Below are 22,439 nucleotides of genomic sequence, written 5' to 3'. Positions count from 1 at the left end.
GAACTATATATCAATATAAAACCAAAAAGAAAAATATATCTTTTACACATGTAATAACTTAAATAACAAGTATATAAATATAAGAAAATATTATTCTCTTTCTGAGATATTTATGCAGGTATATATATTATTATGTCTATGTATTATGTTTTCCTATCCAAAGATAATATTCAGTCATTATTAATAAAATAGAGGTCTATATATGTTACAATAAATAAAAAGAGTGGGTAATGATAAAGAAGAAACAGGAGGAGTGAGTATAATAATAGTAAACTAGAGCAGATGAATATTTATGTTTTATATTAATTATTGGTTGAGCCATTTATCGTATGGAAACTACTCATTTTAGGTAAAGGTATTAACTTTGGTATATCATGTTTTCTTGATTCATTTATTTGAACTGTAGGTATGCTTATTTTTTTATTTAATAGATTTCTTTTATTTTCAATATACGTATTATGATTTAATTTTGTGGTAGGAGTTGAAGTGGAAGTAGTTAAGTGGTTATCTAAAATATTGCTACATTCTATAACATGATCACTGGTATCATTATTCACATGGTTATTATAATTATTGTTTTGAAACGATATCTCTATCTCTGTGTTATTTTCATCTTCTACTTTACTATGCTGCAATAGTAATGTTCTATTGGCAGATGTTTCTTCATTATCTCCATTTGTTTTTAAAACGTGTGTAGCCAATGCACCTAGTGTTCTCAACATGTTTGATGTATCCTTTGAATTGGTGTTGCGTTTTATAGTAAGTGATTCTTCCGTTGATGGTATCGTTGTTTGTTTTAAAGAAGAAGATACCGTAAAATTAGAATTGTCTAAAGACGAAACATCTTGATATGTTATATCGGTTATATTTTCATTTAATAATTTGGCTAATCTATTGATCTCTAAATTTTTTTCCATGATTCTTTTCTTGTATTTCCTAATCTTTTTTTCGTTATTTGTAACCTTATTTAACAATGAATTTTTCTCAATCAGTAGTTGACCTTTAATCCTTTCAAATTCTTGTTTTTGTAAGTTTTTCTCGACATTAATCCTAGATTGTATCTCTTCACTATTCATAGTGTTTTGGATCATGGATTTATATTTTAGTTGTTGTGTTTGTATTATTGCTGCTCTTAAAGATGTTACTAGAGAATGTATCGTATTAAATATCTCTCTTTCATCAATTTTATCCAAATTATTTTCATCTAAAGATTCATGGCTCTGGCTATTTTGTGGTGTATTAAGGCTACTGTCTTGTTTAGAATCATCGGTCCTGTTAACACTTGATAACAGCCGATTGTTTTCAAGCAATTGTTTGATTAATGATTCGCCCGCTTTCAAAGACTGAAACAAATCAGAGTCATTAATAGAATTACTTGTATTTAAAAAAACATTACTAGTTGGAAGTTGTGATGGTTCTAATGGAATATTGTCTTTTAGTCCCATTTGTCATACGCCGCGTATGTTTCACCCTTTTTTTTCTTCTTCAATATTTGTTATTTGTCTACTACGTATAAATATGAATATACGTCTTTTTCCTATTGCCAAAGAAGAGGTCAGTTTTTAATAATAACTTTTATCGATTCTGATGCATTTATTTTATGTAGAAATTATTTTAAAATACAAGACAATCAATAATTCATCCATCTATGACCCATTCATATATCTTTGTTTACTTTTCAATAAAGAAATAATTCTTTGGTGAATTGTACGAACTGCCAAAATTATATGTAAAAAAAAAATATAATAAAAAAGATATGAACGCGAAATCAGACGCGTAAAAAATTACGAGTTTGTAAAACTTTTGAATTCCCCATAGTTACAACACTTTAGGGAATAAAAGCCTCCGTGCGGAATAATTAAATAAGCCTGTACCCTTCCAAAATATTTCCGTGTAAAGTTTTAATTAAGGTTTTTTTAAACCGGCAAAATTCCGTAAAAAGAATTATAGAACATTATAATTCTTTTTATTGATTTAGATGATCGTTACTCTTAAAATAGCCATTTTAAAAGAGGATAATATCAATAAGGCAAGGTTTCTAGTTATGATTAACTAACTATTTAAAATAATATTGTCCACTTTATAAATGTGCAGAAATAAGAAAAATTTACTGCTATCACTAGGCCCTCTAGTCCTATAAATATCAACGGTTTTAATGCTGTTATTGTTCATTTGCAGGCTTATATTTTTTCCGCTTATGAGTTTTATATATATTGATTAAAATATGCTCATATTTATAGATAACAGAAGAAATTAGGTTTTTGTTAGAAAGAGTCAAAATAAAAAAAAAATATATATACGAATTCTAGAATAATAATGTAATAATAACAGTAAATAATGAATATAGAATACAAATTTCCTTTTTGCTTTTGTCTTTCTTAACGGTAGGATTTTTGGAATCTAGCTCTAGCACCTCTACCACCGAATTTCTTTGGTTCTGGTCTTCTAGCATCAGCAATTAATAAGGTTCTGTCGTAAGAAGTGAAGGCTTTCTTCAATTCATTCTTGGATTGTTCATCGACGTATTTTTGGTGGTAAGCGACTAAACCCTTGGCAATGGCTTGTCTAATAGCATAAACTTGAGAGACGTGACCACCACCGGTAACTCTAACTCTGATGTCGATGTTGGCAAATTTGTCTAAACCAACCAATAATAATGGTTCGTAAACCTTGAATCTTAAGATTTCTGGTTCAACTAAAGTGATTGGAGAACCGTTAACCTTGATTAAACCCTTACCGGCCTTGACATGGGCGACGGCAGTAGCAGACTTCTTCTTACCAAAAGTCTAAACGTAAAAATAAAACAACATAAAAAGTTGATAAGTTATGGGATTCAATTAAAATGAAACATAATAGATATGATATATGCTCATACAATCGATCAAAATAAACTATGTTAGTAAAAAATGCCCTTTTCTTATGAAGGCTCAAAATTAGCTAACAGAAAGAAGCAGAGGTATAATGTAATGAAAATATCAATAGTTCATCGCGGTACAATACTTGCCTTCAAAATGGCAAGTGGTCGACATTAACGGAAATTACTAGTTCTTCTGTTTATTTCAATAAGAATTATCGGGAATAAAACTGGAAACTTATTCGCCATCTATAAATGCAAATCACTATCATTTATTGAGTTGTCATGTTTATCTATACATTATTATTTTTTTCTATTTTGTAGTCATTCATTAAGTCCATTATAGTTGATTTCTTCTTGTATAATATGTTTGATGAAACCTCTATCTTGATTATTTATGGAATGATATGTGTTTTCTTATGATAATTCTATTAAAAAAGTTTTTTTATTCAGTATTTTTATCACAGAATTATTAAGCGAACTAATTTCTTTTCAAACTAGAATGGATTGTTATTCCTTTTCATAGATATATATGTCACATCTTTATATTATTCTTCACATTACATTTATACACACTCTGTTTTCTCCTCTATGTGTTTAAATTGATTTAAATGACATACTTGAACACTTGGGACGGCAGACATCTTATGCTTAGCTTTCTTTTCACCTGTTCCTCAAAATTGACACTTAAAAGTGCATTACTTTGTGAAGTGCATCATAACTTAGACTACATATCAAGAAATAATAGCCCGAATTCAGTACACAACAATTCACTACTATACTAAGAAACACCATAGTATAACTGCAATCAGCAGCAAGCCCTTCAAGGTTGTGAGCATGTTCCCATTATTGAGCAATCTAAACAGGTGTAGCAGTCGCAGGGTCAATCAATCGTACACTAGCTACAATGAGTTATTCGTAGAAGTGCCACAGAATGTCTGATAATACAAAGTTCTAGTTTGGAAGACTGAAGTGGGAAACCTTTTGCTCATCGATACTCATGATAGAAGTTTTGGTTTAGCAAGCTAAACCCCAAAGCAGATAGAGGGAAGCTCTTTCGGAAATTAACTTTCTCAAACTGGAATTTGTCACAAGGGATGTCCTTCTTTCTCTATTTTTGTCTGTCAAGGGAAAATTGTTTTCCCTCTGGAAGTTAAACATTTACTCTGGTCCCCAATCATTTTTTCTTCTAGCTTTAATGAGCCCCACTGTGTTACTATTTTTTTTTTTTTGTTTTTTTGCCTAAATGAAAAATGGAAAAAAAGATGCAGAACATACAATTTTTAAATAGGAAAATACAAGTGTGTTTTTCTATAAGGAGGAAAATAAAAAAGCAAATTATTGGGTGTGCGGATGTAAAACATATGACTGTTTTTGTTTATAAAGGACTTATAAGTTTTGATAACATTGGACAGTGCATAGTTAAGAGAGAATAGGTTACAACATATATTAATTGTTCCTACTGACTGAATATTGTGTGATATGCTCCAAAAGAAATTTTTGATTTTTACAGGAATGTGATATATTTTAGACAATGTATTTTTGATTAATATCAGTAGCAAGGTTGCCTATAATTATATTTTAGTATTAATAATGGAAACTATTTTTGGGATAAAATAAAAGTATATTCTTGTTAATGTATAAATAAACAATGGGCAATTACATGTTGCTTTCATTTTCATGTGTATAATTTTTTTTCTTACAAGACTAGTTGCAACTAATTAGCATAAGAAATAACACGCACTTGTTGATAAAAAAAAGATTTATATATCTCCTAAACTATGCCTAAGCTAATAAACAAAAAGAAATAAATTAATAAGCTTCTTGTAATATACAAAGAAATATTTGGTATAAATTTAGGTTTTGATAAACTCATTTTTGTTTTTTTTTTTTTTCATGGAGTTTCTTTCAATTGCTAAAATCCATTTTTAATAATATTAAGATAATTGATAATAAAATATGATTTTCTGTATATGCAGGATTATTTTAGAATGTAAGGAATATTTTGTTTAACTTTATTTATTTTCCTCTTATTAGATATTGAATGTGGTGTGCGCTAGGATTTAACGTTTTATTAAATACTCTCCTTTTTGTTACGGGTATTTTCATAAGTTTTCAAATGTTTGTTAGAGCAAAAAAAAAAAAAAATAAAACAGAAATTCTTTTAATTACATAACAGTTGCACTAATCAATGTATTTTTTTATAATTAAAATACAGTAAGAGTTATCACAAGTAGTATACTAAAAATGAGTATTAATTATATATATAAACACTTACAAATTATATAATTGATTGATTCTAACTAATAGATAGATTAATTCTAATTATTCTTGCTAATTTCGTTTGTCTTCCTCTAGCTGAAACTTATTAGATAGAATACAAATGTTAATGCTGATAATTACCTTTGACACCATCTCTTAATAATTAAAGGTTTCTTAAATAAAGTTCTTAGTAATATGTCACCAATATCAATCTAGCAATCGTTTATTTGAATACACTCACAGCCTGGGCTCAGATTTTCAACTGGTCCAAGCCCTTTGCCTCGACATTCCGCCTTACCCGCAGACAACGTATTTCAGGATTTTCAATTAGAGCTTATTACAAACACTGTATTATTAACATCAGTTTTAATATTATATATGAAATTTGGTTTATCTTAAATAAAATATTCTAGAAATATGAAGTCAAACTAATTGGAATACACCTATAATTCAATTATTAGGGACTATTATGGTACATCAATGTATATAATGATCTATGATAAAATATAATAAGTAACAAAAATCAATCAATATATCCATATATACCAATATACTATCAATTCTTTTATGCAGAAAAATTTATTAACTGATTTCTTAATTTTCCCAAACTTTTTATTTTATATGAATTTTAATTATATCATTAAATAAAATGTCACAATTCTGTAGAAACTCTATAATTATTAAGTATATGCAATAATGTGTAATAATTTTTCTTTTTTATCTTGATGAAATAATGCTGTTATGTTTAAAATCATAAAGTGTGGCATCATCCAATACGAAAAAATCAAAGGATTCCTATAATACAAAAAAGCAGAATAATTCCTTAATTATATTAAACTATGCTCTCTCACTAATCCATTTTTCCAATAATGCAGGTGGTACATCCGTGCTTGGCAAGATTATTTCTACTAACCTTATCTTGTTAGCAATATTAAAATCTTCATCACTTAGCACCTCTCGTAGATCTCCTAATGTTACAATTTTTCTTGTTTCATAATTTGTAGCGCCAAATATATTAAACACATCTAAATATTTCCAGGGTTGAACATCAAATTTACTCGAATTCGATTTTTTATTTATAAATCGATCGACCGAAAAACCTGCATTGTTTAGTAAAAAAATATATGGAGTCAAATTCCAACGGATCATTGTGGATATTTCTTGCATTGATATTTGAAACGCACCATCCCCAACAAATAAAATAATTCTTCGATCCTGTAAACTTTTTAAATTCGTACTCTCTTCAATAGATGAATTTTCATATCTATTACATGATGATTCTTTCTTCAATTCATTGGCAGCAAACAAAACACCCAAACATGCACCAATGGAGAAACCTGAAGATCCCCATAAGGGTTGTGATATACTAAGTGTCCTTGGTGGAAACTTAATTTGTGTTATACCAAAGGCACTAGAACCGACTTCGGTTACAATTATATCTTCTGGCTTAAACCACTTGGAAAATTCATGCCATACCCATTCTTGTTTCAAGAGCTGATTGTCAGATAAAGTTTGACGAGGCACATTGATAGTATCAATGTGACTAAATGTACGTAATACCTTTTTTGAGTCATATTTTAATAGAAGTTTTTCCAAAACAATTTCAATTTTAGTATCTGGATAAGTAATATTTTTCATTTTAACGGATTTGGGGTAAATAAATATTTTATTTTTTGTTTTTGCTCTATAACCAAAATGGAAAGTTGTTGTGTTAAATTCAGGCAAAAGACATCCTAGAACAATGACACAATCTGAATTATCCACTAATTCTTTAACATTGGGTCTCGATAACGATCCAGCAAAGACGCCATCAAAATTGGGTAAATTCTCATTTACAGACCCCTTCCCCATAGGTGTGACAAAAGAGGGGAATTTTGTCAGCTTGATAAAGTCTTCTGCCATTTTCGTTATGTGATGTCTTATAATACCAGCATCTATTACTATAACAGGTTTTTCACTCAAATAAATTTTTTTTAAAATGTTATCTATCAGTTCATCATATTTCATATCAAGTTCTTTCGGCAGTTTAAGATCAGTAAGGCTGTTACTGTCATTTGGATATCTAAGAGTATTTAAATTTAATGGTCGATTGAGATGTGAGGAGGACACTACCATTTGTATTCTGTTGACAGGTATGCCCAAATAAACAGGTCTTTGTTCATTCCATGCCATTTCAATACATTTGTCTACATGTGAATAACAAAATTCAGAATCATTAAGAATTCTTGAATGGCAAGCAATATCTGAACCCATCCTATAAAAGACATTGTAATCTCCATTACCTAAAGTGTGATGTAATAGTAATTGTTTTGTTTGAGCACTTGTGGGGGGCATTCCAATAATATGTAATATTCCAACATGTTCAGCATAAGAACCTGCTACACCATTGAGGACAGATAATTCACCAACACCAAATGTAGTTATAAGACATCCTAACCATTTTATTCTGGAGTAACCATCGGCTGCATAAGCAGCATTCAATTCATTGGCATTCCCTGCCCAACGCATCCCATCTATTTCATATATTTTATCTAGTAAGGGCATATTGAACTCACCAGGAAGACCAAAAATGGTCTTAATATTCAATTGTTTCAGTCTATAACATATATATTCTGCTATTGTTATTTGATCTGGTAGTTTATGATGTTGAACATATGTCATGTGAATAAAAAACAACGAAAAAAAAATTAAAAAAAATATGCAATACAAAAGAGAAATAATTTTTTTCAAATTTGACTGTCTCTTCCTTTAAATATATTAGATAAGTGTTTAGTATATTCTGACTTGCCAGAAAAATAATAAAGAAAGAGATGGTGGATAAGTATGTTCATATAAATTTTTACTATGTCCAAAGAAAACGATATTTTATTTTTCTGACAGATGCTGGTTAATTAAAAATCAATTAGAAGGAAATGAAAAGTTGTTGACTTTAATCGTGAGATTCATCAGACTCAATAGTTTATTCTTGTATCTATGAATAGCTTCGTTTCTTTCAATTTACTGAAAGACATCGTATGTTTTTGTGATCTTTTGTTTTATATCCATTAGAAGATTTTTAATCTGAGGACTTAATCTTTAATATTTGGTTTCATTCATTTTTTTTCAGCCGATTCTTCGCTTTTTTTTTGTTCCAAAATGTTTACTCAAATTTCTGGAGCTCAAAGATTCCGATTTCTCTTTTCGGAAAAACTCTTGAACAAAAAAAAAAAAAAAAAAAAAAAAAAAAAAAAACAAAAGAGTCACTTCGATAGAGCGCAGACGTATTGTTACGAAGTATTCCATTGTAACTAAGTGATAGTGATTGAGTGGTCATTTCAATCTAAACATTTACAAATATTTGAACACTGGTGGTAAAATACTAGTGAAATCAATAGGAATGTATAGTAAGTAACAAATAATTACATGAGGTCACAAAACATAAATAAATAAAAATAAATAAATAAACAAGCAAAAACCTTATACATGTATCGATTTACATACGTGAGTATTTAAAGGCGGGTTATGCATAAATAGATGTTCATTCGCCGACTCTGTCTCACTCACTCAAAAAACTTTTCATCTTCTTGTACATCTATACAGATATATTAAATTGAACACAATAGCAACAAACAACATTAACACTGATTCCAACTGTTCTTTCCCAGGTATTCACAAATGTATGAAGAATAAAGGAAATATTTGAAAAAAACAGTTCAATGAAAAAGTTTGAGAAGCGTTATATCGAAGACATAAATATAATGTTAAAAAAAAAAAAAGGTATCCAATAGCACTTGTTGAATTTTCACCATACTTATTTCATCATATAAATTTCAACTAACCATAAACGTTTTTTTTTGTTCTTTATTTTACCTTTTTAAGTTTTTTTTCTTTCTTTCTTTCTTTTTTTCCCTTGATTTTAAACAAATAATTATTATTCTTTTCCAGCCATTTGTCTTGGAGTCAACTTTTGTTTAGCCACAATCAATTCTTCCTCATTTAAATATCCCAACTCTGTAATGCTATTAAAATCTAAAAGTTTCAATTCACTTATCATTTCGTTAATCTTAGTACCACCATCAGTGAATCTCAATTCGTCAAAATATGGGGCACAAAGACATTGTAACGGATCAAATCTTTCGTTAGGGTTGTATTTCAGGATATTTGCTAGCAAATCGATGGTATATTCATCTTCTTTTTTAAATACTTTATACAAGGGGATAGCTTTAATCTGTGGGAACTTATGTTCTGCATAATTTGGATTCATTGAACATATTTCTTGTTTTGTTGGTGTGCCCAGTATCTTGATAATTTCTACTAATTGATCGATCCCACTCTCGCCAGGAAACATTGGTTGACCCAGTAATAGTTCCGCCATTACACATCCACTCGACCACAGATCAATCTGGTTAGTATAATTTGTGGCGCCAAATATTAATTCTGGTGCTCTATAATATCTAGAACAGATGTAAGACACGTTGGGTTCCTTTGGAGACAATTTTTTAGCACTACCGAAATCACATAATTTCAAGCACCAATTTTGCGGGTTAACCAGTAAATTCTGTGGTTTAATGTCTCTATGACAAACTTTTGCATAGTTATGTAAATAATTCAACGATTTAAATAATTGATACATGTAAAATTTGATCTCTAGTCTAGGCATTAGAGTCTTTTGATGAACAAAATGTCTTAATCTCTGGTATAACGATTGTGGCATATAGTCCAGTATCAAATTCAAATAGACTTCACCTTGGTCATCCTTTTCATAGAAAAAATATTTTAGATCGATTATATTTGGGTGTATTAATTGTTGCATAATTTCCAATTCTCTATTTTTGAATCTTTTATCCTGTAAAACTTTTTTAATTGCGACAGATTCGTTTGTTTCCCGTATTGTTGTAGTGAAAACGACACCAAAGGAGCCATGTCCGATGACTTCTGTAGTAGGAAACGATATTTGTATTGATTCAGGTGCTTGCTTAGAGTGAGGTTCAGTGGCATTATTTTCAATTCCACTATTATTATTATTACTATTACTATTATTATTACTATAACTATTATTCTCTAGACCAGGATGGCCACGATATACTTGTTTATAAACTATTTCAGGACTAGTATATTGAATATTCATGATTATATGGTTATCTGTCAATGACAAAGTAGTATATATTTACTATTAGTATAACGATATTTTTATTTTTTATTTTTTTCTGCTGGCTATCCTTTTTTACCTTTTTATTTCCTCCCTTTCTTTTCTTCTTATCTGTTTTCTGTTTCTTGTTTTTTTTTTTTTTTTTATTTTTTATCTAATTTAATACTTCATGCTTATTTGATAATCAACAACTTCTAATATGTGTTAATGGAATAGGAATATTTAAAAGATTGAATATCAAAAACAAAAAAAAAATGAAAAAAAAAAAATTAAAACTAGAACAATAAAAATTAAGAAAAACAGAGAATATTGGGAATCGCACACTGTGAGATACAAAAATCACAAAGTAACAGTAATAATGAAACAGAAAGGAGAAAAAAAAATGAGGGTGAGTTGTAGAGAATGAAAGAAGAGATTTACTGTTGATATCTCAACAACTTTTAATAGTAGTAGTGGTTGTAATAATTCTTGACTGACACAACCAAACAGGACAGCGAATATTCTAATATGTGAACGAGAATATCAAAGATATAATTTTTTTTTTACAAATGTGTTTCACTATGATGTTTGAAACGTAGATAAACAAATCAATAGATAAGCGATATCTATTGATTTAAAATATGTGGGGTCCAAGATCAAAAACCAAAAACCTTTTATTCGCTTTTCTTTCCTTCTTTCTCTTTCCTCTCTGTTCTTCCTCTGAATTCTGCCAAAGAAGGTGTGCAGAATCAGAACCAACCTGTGATTTTTCTCTTCTTTGATTTGTTTGAGGGCTTCTTCCTTCTGTCCTCCCCTCTCTTTTCCCTCTTACTTTTCCCTCGCCTTCTCTACAATTTCACTTCCGCTGTCCCGAGATGCCTCCACACCAAACTTTAGGGGAGGAGGGGAGAAATACAGAACAAAGAATAGAAGAATGGAAGAAACCGCTTTTACACGTCTCCACTGACAGCGCGTCCCCTTTAAAATATGTCACACAAAGAAAATCTTGCCAAAACTAAAGAATAAAAAAAAATAAAGAAAAAAGAAAACGAAAAAATGTACCCCTAAAAAAGTGTTTTTTTCCCCGTTTTTCTTTCTTTTTAAAAAGAATAGAGTCTATTACAACCTTTTGCAGTGAAGAAGAGAACGGTATACGTTCTTTTATTGCTTACCCGGGTGATCAATACAGTACCTCCCTCCAGATACCAAGGAAAAAAAAAAGATGTAAAATTGCTGGTTATAAATGTAACGTATTTCTAGATGAATCAAAGATTGTTGACTTATTATTGACTTATCTTCAGATAATTCATTTTTTTTAAATACTACATAGAAAAAATGTGTAATCCAACCCTAACTCCAAGTATTCATGAACATTGCAAAAATATTAAAATGTTGTTTCTCACCCCACCTTTTTTCCTTTTTGTTCTGTTTTTGTTTATTATCCAATATTTTTCTATGGGAGTTCTTCTTCTGTTTGTAAATGGCGGGATAAAGTTCGGTCGAAGAACTGGGTAGGGAAAAAGGGGAAGTAGAATTTATAGATTACGACTAGGTTCATGTAAAACACTTGCACACATATGTTCGTATGCATATATATGTATGTATGTACGTATGTATGTATGTATGTATGTATATGTATATATACGCTATAGTATGGTAGTCGGTTACCCCTTTCACATCTTCGCAGTATTTCTAACAAACTTTTCTCCCTTTTTGATATTAGCTTGTAACGGTCCTATAGCAATTCTTAACAATTCAATCTCCTCTTGTGATAGATTATTTAACACATTCAAATCTATATGACTAATCGACCCATTCTTGAATTTTAATGGTACTGCAAAATAATCAACGTCCAAATGAGCAACCTGTCTTAGCCGACGTTTCAAAGCAAGCCCGCCTTTCACACTTGGAAGATAAACATAGCCAGGAAGGTATCTATATTTTTGTCTTCTACGGTACTCTATCCTCTCAGCATCCTTTACCACTACCACCATGCTAGATATCATACTACTAATAAATTCATCTGCTGCATATGCCATAGATAAAGTTGCAGATCCGCTGCTTTTCTTGGCTTTTATGACTTCGTCCCCACCAAACTGAATTCTTCTAATCAAATCATGATATCTTTCCACCCCTAAGAATTTGATAATTCTCTTATCCATTATAAGAGGAATAATAGTCGTCCCTGAATGGCCTCCGACAACACTGATAATTTCATGTTCCAATGGATCGTTTTCCCTATCACCCAATTCACATAGATGCTGCCTTAAAAATGTCTCTGCTCTAATCACATCTAGCATCGTGATACCAATAACATTTTCTAACCGCAACTTACCCAGTTTTTTGAACGTCTCAATGGCCACAGGAACCAAACAATTGACTGGATTAGATATAATCAATACTTTCACATTGTTCGAACACACTTGTCCGATATGTAAACACAGAGTCTTCATAATGCCGGCATTCACTTTGAATAGATCATCTCTGGTCATGCCTTCCTTTCTTGCCATGCCTGCAGGTATTACTACTATATCACTACCTTTCAATGCCTCCCTTATCCCATTTTTATCAAATCCCCTGGTGATACTCTTTGTATTGATATGTGATAGATCAGTGCCTATTCCATGACAATCTGCTATATCATATAAAGATAATTCGTTAATAAAAGGGTTTATCTTTAATAACAGAGACAAAGGTTGTCCAATGCCTCCAAATGCACCTAAAACGCAAACCTTAACCATAATTGTTCTCGTTCTTTCTCTTTCTCTTTCTCTCTAGTTATTGATTTTATTATTATGTTTTTTTGTTTTACTTCAGCTATATTTTAAATAAAAATAAAAGAGTTTGATGCAAAAGGATTGTTTGTTTGTTTTATATTTATATATATATCTTAGTTATAGCAAACAGTTGATGCGTTTTTCCTCTATTGCTGATATTTCGTCAACCTCCCCTTTCATCGTCTCCCTGAAGATATGGAGGAGGGCGGGGAGGGAAAAGGCTGAAATTTCCTGTTTTGTTATAAACCCATACATCACATTCAAATATGGCTTTTTTTTTTTAGTTTTTGTTTTTACTTTGGCTTCCATCATTCTAACGACAAAACTATAGATGAAAAATTTTAAAGTGTCACAAATTTAAAAACAGAGTTTTCTTGTTTTTTATTTTTTTTATTTTTTTTTTTGTTGCAGCATTAATAAACTTTATTTTGAATTAATATTTAGATATAAGTAAGTGATACATAAAAATACATACATATTGTCCATAATTGTCCTTTTTTAGTTATTTTATCTTTTTCAACTTTTTTGAGCAAAAAGAAACTTCAACTAGAAAATTGATTAAAGCCTGACTCTTTACTGAATCTTATCATATATTCTTCTGGTATTTCTATGTAAGGTGGCACTCTCCTATTCGTTGGACATACTAACTGTCTATATTTCATCAACAAATTCCCACCCTTTTCGCCAAATTTAGAAACAATTTTACGATAAAACAATCCACAAGCGTTACATATATTTTCACCGCCATAAGGACCTGCTCTCCATTCTGGAGTCTTTGAACTTTGGCAATGAAAGCATTTCTTATTTACCTCTTCTACTCCTTCTTCTCCTTTATCTTTCTCTCTTGATTTTTTCTTAGATTCTATTTTCCCCATATCTTGTATCTGCATTATTGGACCTTTGTTTTCAAAATGTTTTCCAATTGTAACAGATTCTCTTGTTGGTAAATATGTTTCATTATGCTCAAATTCTTCTTTTTGTTTATATTTTTTAATAGATTTTTCCATCAGTGATTTATTTGTTAGTTTGAGAGTCGTTGTAATTCCAATAGGTGCCCCCTTTCTGGACGTTAAATTTTTTGTTGTTGATCCTGTCTTTATTCGTTTAACGTTGTATGGGATATCCATTTTGGGTTCATTTTCTACTTGCATTAAGTCTGAAAATATTATGTCTTCTTCTCTTGACGTCTTCGGTGTTACCTTAACCGTTTGTGGCTCATGATTCAAAGGCGGAATAAACACTGTATTTGCAGTTCCTTTATTCTTTTGTGAAATATGATTTTTACCTTGCGAAACAGGTGTTATTATTGTAGACTTTCCATTATTATTTTGGGGAAACAATGTAAAAGAATTTCCAGATTTGTTAAATGGATTTGTGACAACTAGATTAGACTGGGCAGTGGGTGTTTCATAATTGGGTGTTATATTTGAGTACTCTTCTCTTTTTGGTGTTTGTAAAAGATGATTAGTTTTGTTAAACACTAGTGGTTTATATTGTAGGTTTTGCTCTAAAGGCGCATTATACGGTTCTTCTTCAACAATGACTTTTTTTTGGAGATTGGTATTATTTCCATTTGGTGTTAAAAAATGTGATTTAATATATGGGAATTTGAAACCAGTCATTCTTGGGATAGTCTGAGAATTTTCATTTAATATTAGTGGTGGTAATAAAGTCATGCGAGGTTGAGGTAAATCTATGGTAGAAAGGGAATTTTTTTCAGCTGGTGAAAGAGAAGGGTTTGATATAGATTGTGATGTAGCTACCAACTCTCCTCTTTGTGGTTCTAATATATCCAAAATCAGTTCATGTAATTCAAGAGACAATTTTTGCAAATTCCTTAAAGTTTCAAATATTTCTTCTTCTCTTATTGTTGTCAAATTTTGATTAATATTTCCACAATATTTTCTTTCCAAGACATTAATATTCTCTAGAAACATGCTTTTGATTCTTTGTAGATTTGGTATTTTTGATTGTAAATTGTGGTCTACATGTTCTAAGTTTTCGGCAGCATTCATTAACGAATCTAATGAACTTGTACGTTGATGTGATGCTGGAATTCTGAATTCATAGTTTACAGGTTGATTTGTAGATTCTATGGCAATAGTTGAGAGTGGAGAACTTGAATGGAACAGATTCTCTTTTGCTAGTCTATTTGTCTCTTTTGTACCTGCTGTCTCAACAAGTTTAGTTTCTATAACTGTTTCTTTCTTGTTGTTCTTTTGATTGTCTTTTTGTTGAGGTATTAGCATATATGAAATTGAAGGGAGTTTATTTATTGTAGGATTTATGTGTCTAAATGTTTTGAGAACATCATTTTTTTTATCCCAGTTTGAGTAACCTATATTATTGTTATTGTTATTAGAAGGGTTCATATTTATTTTATATAGATTTGCATTTTGTATCATTGTATATGATGAATATAAGCAATAAAAAAATTATAATTATATATATATTTGAAGCTCCATTAGTAAGAAACTAAGAAAAAAAAAAGTAAAATATTTTATTTCAATTTATACAACTTAATTTAATATTAAATGCTTCCTTTTAGCTTCCTCTTCTTCCTTCAATAGATCAACGTTGTTCACTAAAGGCAAGATTCAAAATGGAAATAAGTAATACAATTTAATATCCCTTTAAAAACTAGAAGATTTTTGAAGAAACTTTCCTAATTTACTAACCTGATCAAAAGTCGATAACTAAGAGAAATGTTCAGTGGTATAAAAACAAAAAAATAAACAAAACAAAACAAAATAACTAAGAGTGTTAGGAACACAAAGTAATAGTGATAGATATATATTAAGGAGATTGTAATATTTTGATGATATACATACATTACTGCAATTTGACAGTGATTCTAAAAATACATATATATATGATACAATTTTTGTCACCTTCTTTTCTTCTTCTTCTTCTTTTTTTTTCAACTTTTAAGCTCAATTTTGTTCTATTAAAGTAAAACAAAAAAAAAAGGTGAGGTTACAGTGTCTTGTTACGAAGAGTTTACCCTTTGATTTTTAACCTCTTCTTCTTCTGTGCAACGAAAGTTAAGAAGGGATAAAAGTGTCCCTTCATATACTTTTTGTCTTTTTTTTTATTTCAAAGTTTAATGTTGGTTGAAAGGGGATAAAGGTAGGAACCAGGAACATCAAATTCCTATAAAGTGAACACAATGTGTTCCATTTGTTCTTATTTGTTTTTTTTATTTTTTTTATTCCTTTGCATTCTGCATGTTTAATTCTGGACTTTCCACGATGACATTCTTGTTCTGAAACCTGTCACATTCTTTTCTGTTTTTTCTTTTTTCTTTTTGGGAGGAACGCTTTGACAAAACAAAACAATCGAACTTCCTGTTCCGGATTTAAAAATTACGTCATTTGATCCAAACCCACCTATTGTCTAGTAAAGTTTATATTCTTTTTTAGCACACTGTGAACGTCTAAAAGTGTGTAGCTAATACAGCACAACTGGAATAAATATCAAAAAATATTTTTCAGAATCTGTTATATCTGTAGAGTGTTAGTCCGAAATGCACATAAAAAGAGATCTAAATCTACAAATGTGAATAACATTGTGTTGAAAGAAAAAAAAAGAAAAGTCTATCTCAGTTTTCGTGTCAAGATCAAAGAAAAGTTTAAAATATAAAACTTTTCTTAATTGCATGCATCACCCAACATTTTTCTGCGATACCTAAATATATTTCTATTTTTAGTTCTTTTCTCACTACTTTAGGGTTATCTTCTTTCTTTTATTTGATGATCTTGGATTTAACAAAACTTAGAAATAAAAAAGAAAAGAAAAGAAAAAGAAAAAAAAAAAAAAAGAATAGTGTTTGTTTCAAGTGTGAACTATGTGAAGTAATGGATATAGTTTATTCCATATTAGTTTTATTGTACCAAGTATGTAACTGTTTTCTTAGTTAAACTATACATTCTTGTAAGTTTGAGTAATAACAAACTTTATAACTTTTCTTTTTGTAGACATATACACACATACACGCACACATATATATATATAGTAAAAACAAGATATGAGGTAACGTCGTGTCAAAATAAAACTTCAGTATTAAAGGAACAAATTCCACTGTCATGAAAATGGCGATAAAAAAAGAAAAATAATAAATAAATAAGATACTTAAAATGAAATTAGTTATTATATTGAACATATTGTTGTTAGCACTATATTCTACTTGTGTCAAATCTGAACAAGATAGTGATTTCATTCTGGAAAGTAGTCTTATTACTGCTTCTGCTAAGTTCACAACCAATATTTTTGAAAATTCAATAGATATAAATCAATTCGGTACTTTTCTACTCCATCTGCCATCGTCTATAACTTATGAATATGCAACATATACTAACGAAGAAGAAACCATGTTTAGCACACCTACGCAAAATAATGCAAACTTAACCACTCTAAAGACTTCAACTGCTTTGCAGACCAATAAAAGCACTGCCACAGTTACTAATCCGTATAGAACAAGAATTACATTATCTGATATCAGTAAACAAAATTATTCTACATATTCCACATCTATGTCTAGTAATTTTAAAACAAAAACTAGTTTTGGTTCCGGGAACCATGGAGCAGTGGTAATTCCTACAGACACATTATTTTTCATATTGTCTCTAATATTCTTTTTGTTTTAAATGAATAGATTTTTTTAAAATATGTCATATTTTCCTTCCCTCTTTTTATTATTATTTTTTTATAGCATTTCTTTATGACTTTGATATGAATTTAGAAAGAATGTCTTTTATATTTGACGAAAAATTGTACTATTTTGCTTCAGGCTATTAAAAATTATGGATTATGATTATTACTTAGTATCATTTAATATAGACATTGATTAGTAATTGTTATTGCTTAAACTTTTCCTTTCTATAAAACTTTAAACGTTTGTTATTGTATGTTTCTCAGTATTCTTTATTACCAAATGATATTAATCTGATTAAATTATAATTACCAGATGATTTATTTACAATGACTACAGTTGATTGCACTATAAGTATCACATCTAAAATTGCTTCCACTGGAGTACGTCCAGCCATTAAGACTTTTCTCTCTGGCAGTTTCAGATTTACACTAAGGAATAACTCAGTTTATTAATAGTAAATATTGTAAACATTTTTATGAAGTGAGATATCATCCAATAATATTTTGAACAGTGGCATCATTTTAAACAAAATCTATATACATCATTATTGTAGATTCAACATAAACAGAATCTGATGATGAAATTATAGAACAGGTAGTATCTTCCATAAACTTAGAGAATGGCTTACATAGTAATATTATTTGTAATGGAAAAACATCACATTGGACACTATATCTACTTTTATTATCAATTTATATGTAGGTATATTAAATGAGAAAAGCAACTACTTATGTAACTTATTTGATTGTTCTTTATTTATTCTTTGTTTCCATCAATATTTTGATTATTGGGTACTTGATTTTTTAATAAATTATACACGTATCATGCATATGTTATGTTGGTGGCAATTGTATGGGATCCTGTTGAATATATATATAACAATATATTCATTTATTACTCTAATCTGTTTTTTTAAAAAGAAATTACATGTTTCATTTTTTCACATGAGATTATCTAATGTTTAGTTTAGTGGCTCGTTCCTTGTTTATTTTTTTTTTGTTTATTTATTTTTTGTATTCAAATAGTAAATTAAAAATATTGTAATAGGTTTTCTAAAAACATCAATAATATATATTAAAGGAAAGTTTACAATCATAGCTTAATAAATCTACTAGTTAAGAAGTTTCTTATAAGAATAAGTATCGTTAGTAGTTAATCAAGAAGAGCATCCAAAAAAAAACAACTAGAAGAAAAAAAAATTCCAGAAGAATGTTACTTTGGCCAATCAATCCACCAAGTCAATTTAAAATACCTTCAAGATCTAGTAAATTAAATAATGAAGACTTCAATGACAACCATATATTGGATATTCTAATTATACCGTTTGCAAATATCGTTGTTATTTTAACACCTAGCAGAGTATTGATCTATAATTTAAAACCAATAGCTCTGGTTGCAGTACAAGAAAGAACACAAGCTTCAATTGATGAATTCGGACTAAATATATCACTAAAGTCGTCTAATGCATTTCAATATACTTCTAATAAATTTTCTTTAGATTATCAGAATGATACGTCCTTAGCGAATCCTGGAAAACTAGTATTTTATGTTACAACAGAGAAACATTTTTTACTTACTTATCAAATATTGAAAAACTCTACACCTATCACAATTTTTAGGGATTACGGTTTACCTGTAACTGATCCTTCTAAGGTAATTGAAAATGTATCAGAAGAATATGACGATAATTTGGATGATGATACTTTAACAGTTTTTGAAACAAACAGGTCTTCCAAGATTATTCAGAATGGTCTGGTGGCATGTAAGGAGAAATCGTTATTGCAAAGAATTATGAACAATCAAGATAATAGTGATGAACTCCCAGTGAAAAGAGTTGAACTTCGTCTTAAGATTATACTAAAATTTGATTTTAACCTTATTGATGTTTTCGGATTTAAGAAATTCACTAGTATTAAAGAGGGGAGGTATGAAGAAAATTTAATAATCCTACATGAAAATGGATTACAAGTGTTAAATCTAGTAGATTTTAAGTTTATAGATAGTACATTAATAAAATTGTTAAAGGGTTTTAAAGTATGTATTTTCAAGGAAAAAATTATCGTAGTATCGTATGATAGCGATACACAGCAGACAATTATTAATGAAATAGATTTTGAAAATCTTAGAACAAATTCTACAGTTTTAAGTGAGGAGTTATCAATTGTGTCAGTATTTCAAGGTGGTTATGGTATAGCCCTCATTTATGAGAAGAAAGTATTGATTTTTGATCCTATTTTAAATAAAGTTACCTTCCAGTTTACTGTACCGTTTTCAATTAAATTATGCAAATATGTGAATGATGATGTATTTATTTTTATTTCTGCACAAAATGATATTTACTTTTATTCGAGGAATGGGAACCATTTATTCTGTGCTAATTATGAAGAGGATGATCCACTTAGTGTCCCGTTATTTCAATATTCTAATTATTCTTATTTTCATGATACATTAATTACCACTACTGAGGATGGACAATATCAGCTTTGGCAATTATGGAAAGAAGCAAAACAGGGTCAATGGAATTTTAGGACACCTGTTACTTTTATTTTACAAAGAGATAATGATATAATGTTATATTCTCCAAAAGGTGATTCTCCATTAAATCATGATAGATTTCCTATCATAAAACTGCCACTCAAATCATTAAATAACTATATTTCCCTGATCAGGATTAATGGGAACTTAAAATTATTGGCCACATACATTGCGAACAAAAATATTTTATTAATATATAATCTTGAAACCAATGTATGGTTCAATTATCCTGAGATTACTATAATAGATTTACAATGGCTTTCAAACAATTACTTGGTGATGAATACGATAAATGATGATGGTAATGCATCTTTACAATGTATCCATGTACCACTTCAAGGTGCAGAGACAAAGTCTTTGACTGATATGCTAGTATGGGAATATAGGGTCTCATCATCCACAATAATTAATAGTTTCCATGTCAACACATTATGCAAATTTAAACCATTGAAAATTAAATCCAAAGATCAGAATATGGAGTATTTGCAATATGAAAAATATTATAAAACTGGTGAAATTATTATTGTTACAAACTCTGAAATAATTTTCTTCGATGTCATTTCTGCTATATATTCTAATGGTATCAATGTCTTAAAAAAAATATTTGAGTATACTAAAGTTAATATATCTAATGAACCATACTTACAAAATATTCAATGGGCCATGAATATCAGGGATGACATACTTCTATATACAAGTGATAAGATTTACAGGCTACTTAAATTGGAAAATGGTCACTGGCAAAACATAGAATTATTACATAATGTTGAACGTATTATCGATATTTTGCAAAACAAGATTTATCTTATAGAATCTAATAGGTATACAATATACGATCTGGAAGACTTATGGGATGAAAAAAAAGAATTATTGACAATCAGTATTGATGAGGATGGATATCCTATCTCTGTCACACCTGAATCAGCAATATTGCATAAATTAGATTGTGTTTTTAACAAAGAATTTTCCAAGCTTGTAATTAAACATGATATTTACTTGGACAAATTGATAATAGCCGAGTTAGAGAGAGGTCAAACTCCAGATTCGATTACGTTTCAATTCTATGGTTTAAAACATTATAAGTTTGCTTTGGAGAAAATATTATCCACCAAGGTTCTAGGAGATGAAGATTTGACTGAGATATTACAATTAGTTAAGGCATGTTCTATTCCAATGGGTCAATCTAAAAAACATCCATATAGTGATATGTTGGAGATAATCAGCAATTGTTTGAGAAAAATTGAGATCCAATATTGGAGTAAACTATTCAATAGTCTCAAGATGACCCCCAGGGATCTATTAGGGATATGTATTGAGGGGAATGAAGCTAAAACCTTGGGTGTATTATTGCTAGTATTTTTAAATTATAACGAAACAGGTCTTATCAAAGATTTAACCAAGAATAGAAAAAATCAACCAAGTACGAAATTACCTGATATTGACGAGCATGAGGAAAGACAAGAGAAAATTATTGTTGATTCTACTATAGATACAAACAACAATCCAATATTTCAATCAGGTAATAATGACTCGATATGCAACACGCTGACAGATGAAGAATTAATGTTGCGTGTTTTAAATGTACTTGTTACTAGTGCTGCTGCCACAGATGAACCTAGTCGTGCATCTGAGGCATGGGACATGTGTTTTCAATTGATTCGATTCTTAAAAGAATTGGATAAACAAAATAACACTAATCTGGTCCAGAAGGCTCTTGAGATGTTATGCTAAGATGTTAGCTGAACAAACCTTATACTGTCACGCGGCAATGACAATTAGCGTAGATAGAGGAGTGTACTTTTTAGACAATGAATATATATCGAATAAGCCAAAACGAACCAAACAACAAACTGACTGAATCTGGGCTGTACTTGAGTGATATATTTTACTAATCTCACATTTTTTCTCTCAACCAATAATAACAGGTCGAACCCTTGTACTCGTAGTTTTTGGGAGAAAGATACCGAAAACAAAGAAAAAATTTGTCTTTTGCTGGGGGAAAAAGAAGAACAGTAAAAATGTAATCTTTTGTCCAAAGAGAGGTGAGAATCTTCTTGTGTTTATTCGAGCTAGTTAACTCCGTTATCTCTAATATATGTATATATATAAACATAGGTTATACATACTTATATATATGTATGTGTGCTTCTGGCAGCGCGTGCACCTGCCAACTAATCTACATGCTCTTCAATGTTTCCTGTACTCCGTACACGTTGTGTAAGCTGTCTTCTGTGACTCCCTAACGTAAAA

General features: G+C 29.7%; 7 protein-coding genes across 7 annotated transcripts; 2 read left to right on the top strand and 5 right to left on the bottom strand.

Annotated features, from left to right (window-relative positions):
* Positions 1–302: 302 nt before the first annotated feature.
* RPS16B (40S ribosomal protein uS9 RPS16B) lies at positions 303–3,498 on the bottom strand (the record flags this gene model as incomplete). Its single annotated transcript, XM_064857930.1, has 3 exons — positions 303–1,432; positions 2,384–2,786; positions 3,475–3,498. 3 exons carry the CDS (start codon positions 3,496–3,498, stop codon positions 303–305), a joined length of 1,557 nt encoding a protein of 518 aa, XP_064715290.1.
* Positions 3,499–5,953: 2,455 nt separating this feature from the next.
* Positions 5,954–7,777, bottom strand: THI3 (branched-chain-2-oxoacid decarboxylase THI3; the record flags this gene model as incomplete). Its single annotated transcript, XM_064857929.1, has 1 exon — positions 5,954–7,777. One exon carries the CDS (start codon positions 7,775–7,777, stop codon positions 5,954–5,956), a length of 1,824 nt encoding a protein of 607 aa, XP_064715289.1.
* A 1,249-nt stretch (positions 7,778–9,026) lies between these two features.
* On the bottom strand, positions 9,027–10,223 carry MRK1 (putative serine/threonine protein kinase MRK1; the record flags this gene model as incomplete). The annotated part of the gene is made up of 1 exon (XM_064857928.1): positions 9,027–10,223. The coding sequence occupies one exon, from the start codon at positions 10,221–10,223 to the stop codon at positions 9,027–9,029; it is 1,197 nt and encodes a 398-aa protein (XP_064715288.1).
* Positions 10,224–11,896: 1,673 nt separating this feature from the next.
* Positions 11,897–12,964, bottom strand: MDH3 (malate dehydrogenase MDH3; the record flags this gene model as incomplete). Its single annotated transcript, XM_064857927.1, has 1 exon — positions 11,897–12,964. The coding sequence occupies one exon, from the start codon at positions 12,962–12,964 to the stop codon at positions 11,897–11,899; it is 1,068 nt and encodes a 355-aa protein (XP_064715287.1).
* Positions 12,965–13,542: 578 nt separating this feature from the next.
* PWA37_001291 (GATA-type transcription factor) lies at positions 13,543–15,405 on the bottom strand (the record flags this gene model as incomplete). Its single annotated transcript, XM_064857926.1, has 1 exon — positions 13,543–15,405. The coding sequence occupies one exon, from the start codon at positions 15,403–15,405 to the stop codon at positions 13,543–13,545; it is 1,863 nt and encodes a 620-aa protein (XP_064715286.1).
* Positions 15,406–17,136: 1,731 nt separating this feature from the next.
* Positions 17,137–17,646, top strand: PWA37_001290 (uncharacterized protein; the record flags this gene model as incomplete). Its single annotated transcript, XM_064857925.1, has 1 exon — positions 17,137–17,646. One exon carries the CDS (start codon positions 17,137–17,139, stop codon positions 17,644–17,646), a length of 510 nt encoding a protein of 169 aa, XP_064715285.1.
* A 1,217-nt stretch (positions 17,647–18,863) lies between these two features.
* Positions 18,864–21,920, top strand: RIC1 (Ric1p; the record flags this gene model as incomplete). Its single annotated transcript, XM_064857924.1, has 1 exon — positions 18,864–21,920. One exon carries the CDS (start codon positions 18,864–18,866, stop codon positions 21,918–21,920), a length of 3,057 nt encoding a protein of 1,018 aa, XP_064715284.1.
* Positions 21,921–22,439: the final 519 nt, after the last annotated feature.

This window comes from Arxiozyma heterogenica (genome assembly GCF_036370985.1).
Source record: "Arxiozyma heterogenica strain weizmannii chromosome Unknown scaffold_16, whole genome shotgun sequence".
NCBI lineage: Eukaryota > Fungi > Ascomycota > Saccharomycetes > Saccharomycetales > Saccharomycetaceae > Arxiozyma > Arxiozyma heterogenica.
Note: the sequence above shows the minus strand (reverse complement) of the source record. Positions and strands in the feature narration are given on the sequence as shown.